The following is a 4904-nucleotide window of genomic DNA, read 5'->3' on the forward strand; positions in this document are numbered from 1 at the left end:
GAAGCCAGGAGTTCAACATCAGCCTGGGCAACAAAGTAAGACCCTGTCTCCACAAAAACTTAGCACAGTGGTATACACTTGTAGTCCCAGCTATTTGGAAGCCTGAAGCAGGAGGATTGCTTGAGCCTAGGAGTTTGTGGCTACAGTAAGCTATGATCACACTGCTGCACTGTAGCCTGGGCAACAGAGCAAGACTCTGTCTCTTAACAAAATAAAAAACAAAAACCTGTGGGGGCCAGGGGATGCAGGTGTTACTGCCATCTAGTGTGTAGAGACCAGGGTGCTACTAAAAGATGTACAGGGCAGCCCCTGCCACAAAGAATGACCAAAATGAATGACCACAAAGCATGACCAAAATGTCAAGGGAGCCAAAATTGAGTAACTCCACTCTGAAGAGTATATTTACCCATTTTTAATCTCGAAATCCAAACTCTCCATCTCTTGTATATCTGTAATGTTGTTCTTTCCCCCTTGCCCCCAAATTATTTAAAATCTTGTTTTTGAGGTAGTTTAATATAAAGGTGATTATCTTTCATAGCATGGGAATTACACGGTGTGTTTTAGAATTGTTATTAAGAATTTACATTAGGCCAGGCTCAGTGGCTCACGCCAGTAATCCCAGCACTTTGGGAGGCAGAGGCGGGCAGATCACGAGGTCAGGAATTCGAGACTAGCCTGGCCAGTGTGGTGAAACCCCGTCTCTACTAAAGATGCAAAAAATTGGCTGGGCATGGTGGCACGTGCCTGTAGTCCCAGCTACTTGGGAGGCTGGGGTAGGAGAATCACTTGAACCTGGGAGGTGGAGGTTGCAGTGAGCCAAGATCAGGCCACTGCACTCCATCCAGCCTGGGCTATGTACAGGGCGAGATTCCATCTCAAAACAAAACAAAAAATAATAATAATTTATATTAATACTGCTCTAAGAATGTTATATATAGATTAGAGTTTTCTGAAGAATAGTTTATGTTGCTGGGGGAGTGAAGAAAAATAAGATCAAAGCACAAATATTTTATTTCAAACCAATATTTTTAATGAAAGTTTCCCTGTTTTCTGATTTTACTTCTGTTGAATGCCAATAAGAAATACATAAAGAACTCTGGGCATTTATATAGAGCTTTCAGTTTCTGTCTGTTTAATTTGATGTTCTGCTTATTCTATTATACTGTATGTGTTTCTCAGAGTTATCCAGTCCATACGTATTTGAAGAGACAATTTGGTGTAGAATTGTTAGTGTCCAGGCTCTTCCAAGCAAGATCTTCCAAAGGGATACCTCAAAAATATTCCTTAAAGTTGAAGTGGCAATGTTATATAGCCTAACAATTTTCATACTATTAAAAGCTTATAATAGCTGATCATTAAAATGCAGGTTACAGATTTTATATAAACACTACACATTTTTACAGAGATTTTTAAATCAGGTTATAATAATTAAAAAAAAAAAAAAAAAAAGCATTTGCTGTAGCCCCAAACCAGCTCTTACGAGTAGCATCTATCAAGTTGGTAATGAACATTTACTGAAGGCTTTATTTTAAGAAATTAGTTTTAAACATAAAGACAGACTCTAAGATATGATAAGGTAATTTCAATAAGATTATATCAAATCATACTTCAAGATGATTAAAAATATTACAGTACTACCCAAGTTATTAAAGAATAAGAATAGTATAATGTACTCTTCACATTACTGTCTTTGTTAATTGTTTTTCTAACAGCAAATGAAAGAGCTCAAATTTTGCTAAGTCAAGCATTCCATTTACAGTACAGTTCTTTTTAAAATATGCTTGATAACAAAGTGTTAAATACTGAACGTCTTACTTTTTTGTTATGAAGAAAGGAATGGTCAAGCATGAGATTTATGTTAGATCATTTGTACACAAAAAGAAACTGCAGTAGATGCTTGTTTCTCTTAACCCTTATGTATCAATAGTTTGGCAAAATTCTGTTGAAATTTCTTGTCATAAAATGTCAGTGGACTTACCACTTGAGAATAGATATTTCCTTGTATATATAATACTACCATTATTAATAGAGTTCAAGTATTCCAAATGTAAGGATTTTTGAATCTTATATTAAATGGACATTACCAATTACTAATTATTACATTCCAAAGTTCCCAAGCTGAACACTCATTCTGCTCAAAACACAACGAAATGTTGCAGGTTGCATTTCCCAGTATTTCACCGGGTTGTTGAATAAACTTATTGCACTGTATAAAGATTTCTTCATCTTTGCCACTGTTGGACAGAAGTCATTTACTCCCACTCTTGCAATTGAATTAGAATGAAGAAAGATTATCTGTTGTAGTAGGAAAAAAGAAAGGATTAAAAATACCCAGTAAATGTAAACGGAAGATATTCTGTAGTCGCCATTTGTTTGTGAGTTTATTCCTCTGTTTATTTTACATCGGCTTGAATGTATTTCCAGGTAAAGTAGATGTACTCACTTATGCATGTTAAATACCTAAAATAACAACTCAGACTCATGTGTTGTACACAAAAGTGTTGGGGAAGGACTCCTGCCAAGGCCCAGAGCATGCCCAGCTAATTTTTGCATTTTTAGTAGAGATGGGGTTTCATCATGTTGGCCAGACTGGTCTTGAACTTCTGACCTCAAGTGATCCGCCTGCCTTGGCCTCCCAAAACGCTGGAATTACAAGCATGAGCCACTGTGCCTGGCTCTGCCTGGTCACATGGGTCACTGTCTCTGTCTCTCTCCAGATGGATCGATAGATAGATAGATAGATACATACATACATACATACATATATACATACATACATAATGTTTACTTATATATATAATACACATATATATTTTTAAATATACGTATTTATGTGTATATATGTATATGGTTACTTCAGTGCCATATTTACAATAATGAATTTAAAACATTAGAAATGATCAGAAGAATGAAATTTAATGCTGCAAGAATTAGGCTCACAATATGATTGTGAAGAATTATTAGCTGGCATTTTCTGTGACCAAAGGAGAATTTTTGTAAGTTGTTTTGTAGAAAGATCTATCAACATCTTAAATGCATAACTGTAATATAGCATCAGTAGTTGAAATCAATCTTACGTATACCAGTGGACAAGTCACAATTTTATAGGCCGTGTACATGTCTTTTCAAGTTAAATTCTTACTCAAAAAGTATGGTAAATAGAGGAACATTCCTTCATTCCCTTTAACAGCCCTTCTAATTCCTTCTTTGGCCTTTTTTGGTAACAGTAAGATTTCTGGGAAATAAAAGCAATCTACTTCACTGACAGCGTTTCGGTATGCTGAAGAGCAGAAGCCTTTTGCTGGCCAAAGTGGTAGATCTTCCCTGGCTGTTGTTACCTCTAGATTCTGCCTTTATGTCTTAGTAAGACTGATACGAGCCCAATCATGAAAATTCTAGGCATTGCTAAAACATTTAAGTTTGGTGTTCAGTCCTCCAGCTGCTCAATATCAGTGCAAGGTATAGTTTACCATAGTACTGATCTCACGGGGAATGAAAACCTGCTGGACATCAGTGTGTTTACTTTGTGGGCATTCACTGAAGTGTATGCTTATGACTTGTGTTCTTCTGTTTGTGTTATAATTCTATTCATTTAATTAATGCTAGCAAGAGTATAGGTAGATTTAAGAGAGACCAGAAGCTGGAAGCAGAGTTGTGGCGCAAATTAAGCAGAAATGACATCAGGGATGGGGCAGCTTGAGAGAGGACAGACTCAAGTTGTAGTCACTGGCTAAACGGACATCCAAATGCAGCATTTGGAAAAGTCAAAGCAAAAGTTGTCACCTTGAGGTTAGCACCTGCCTATATTACATTCATTTTGATGGTTTGTATCTCAAAGGAGTACAGTGAACGAAACTCGTTTAAAGATACATTGGAAAGAAATAGAGAAGAGACAAAGTGGCTTGATGCCCAGTTTTGTTCTCAAGCTTCTTTGAAGATGAAAACTTTCGTTCTTGGGAAGATTTAAATCTTTATTAGATTCTCCAAGAAATCTGTGACCCCTCCCAGCCAGTTAAGAGTTGTCAAATTGGAAGGAAAGATTTCTAATAATGAATAACAACAAACGACAAAATGGGAACTCATGATGCTCCAGATGGTGACATTAAATTGGTTATATACTATATTCTGGTTGGAATGTTTTAAAAAAACATATACATGTCTATCCTGGCACCACACTGAAAGCGAAAATACCGGGAGCCTAATCCTCAAGAGCTGTGCCTTGAGAAATGTTTCCAGATCAAAAGGACATGTGACCGTGCTCCATGTCCTCCTGACTAGTCCTGCCTCTGCAGAGCCACCCCTGCCCTAAAATCTGAAATTAACTGTGCCAGCGGCTTTGCCACAATGTCCTCAGCAGTTTCCACAGGAGAAACCAAAAGATGGAAATGGATCCCGAGCTTTCTTGCGACACCGATGTAGAAACCATTCTCCTAAAGCTCTCCTACTTCTTGAAACACCTCATGCAACCTGGAGAGTCATTATGTTTGAATCACCCTTGCTGCTTACTTGGTCTTTGCTTGAGGTATGCTAAAGTGTGTTATAAAAACTGAAGGAAATACTGGTACCTACTGAACACAAGTAGAATGTTTTACCTGGAGGTATTTCAACTCTGGTAATCCTGAAGGGATTTTTTTTAGTTTATTGTTTTCCAAATGTATTTCTCTCACACGTGGTATGTTAGCAAGACTCCCATTTTCGATATCTGTGATTTTGTTGTTTCCTAGGCCCAGCCTAAAAATGACATAAAATGCATCAAGTCTTACACAGATAGTTAGGTGTGATAGAGTTAGCTGAAAACACCACAAACTAGTTAGAATATAAGCCTGTCCTATTTATATATATGTTCAGACAAAGATATTTCATGACTTTATTTAAAAACCTATTTTCTTTTTTTTTTTTTTTTT

At 36.8% G+C, this 4904-nt stretch overlaps 1 protein-coding gene across 2 annotated transcripts in view; it reads right to left on the reverse strand.

Moving 5' to 3' along the window:
* Positions 1–1007: 1007 nt before the first annotated feature.
* Positions 1008–4904, reverse strand: part of ASPN (asporin) — a 29208-nt gene continuing 25311 nt past the window's right edge. The window contains exons 7-8 of one of the 2 annotated variants that reach the window (XM_011927460.1): positions 4593–4731; positions 1008–2295 (exon numbers count right to left, since the gene is read on the reverse strand). In XM_011927460.1, the coding sequence (XP_011782850.1) occupies positions 2098–2295; positions 4593–4731 (337 nt within the window). In that variant the 3' untranslated portion in view covers positions 1008–2097. The remainder of the gene's footprint in view (positions 2296–4592; positions 4732–4904) is intronic. The other variant, XM_011927461.1, reaches the window with a different exon arrangement.

This window comes from Colobus angolensis, unplaced genomic scaffold, assembly GCF_000951035.1.
Source record: "Colobus angolensis palliatus isolate OR3802 unplaced genomic scaffold, Cang.pa_1.0 Scaffold72, whole genome shotgun sequence".
NCBI lineage: Eukaryota > Metazoa > Chordata > Mammalia > Primates > Cercopithecidae > Colobus > Colobus angolensis.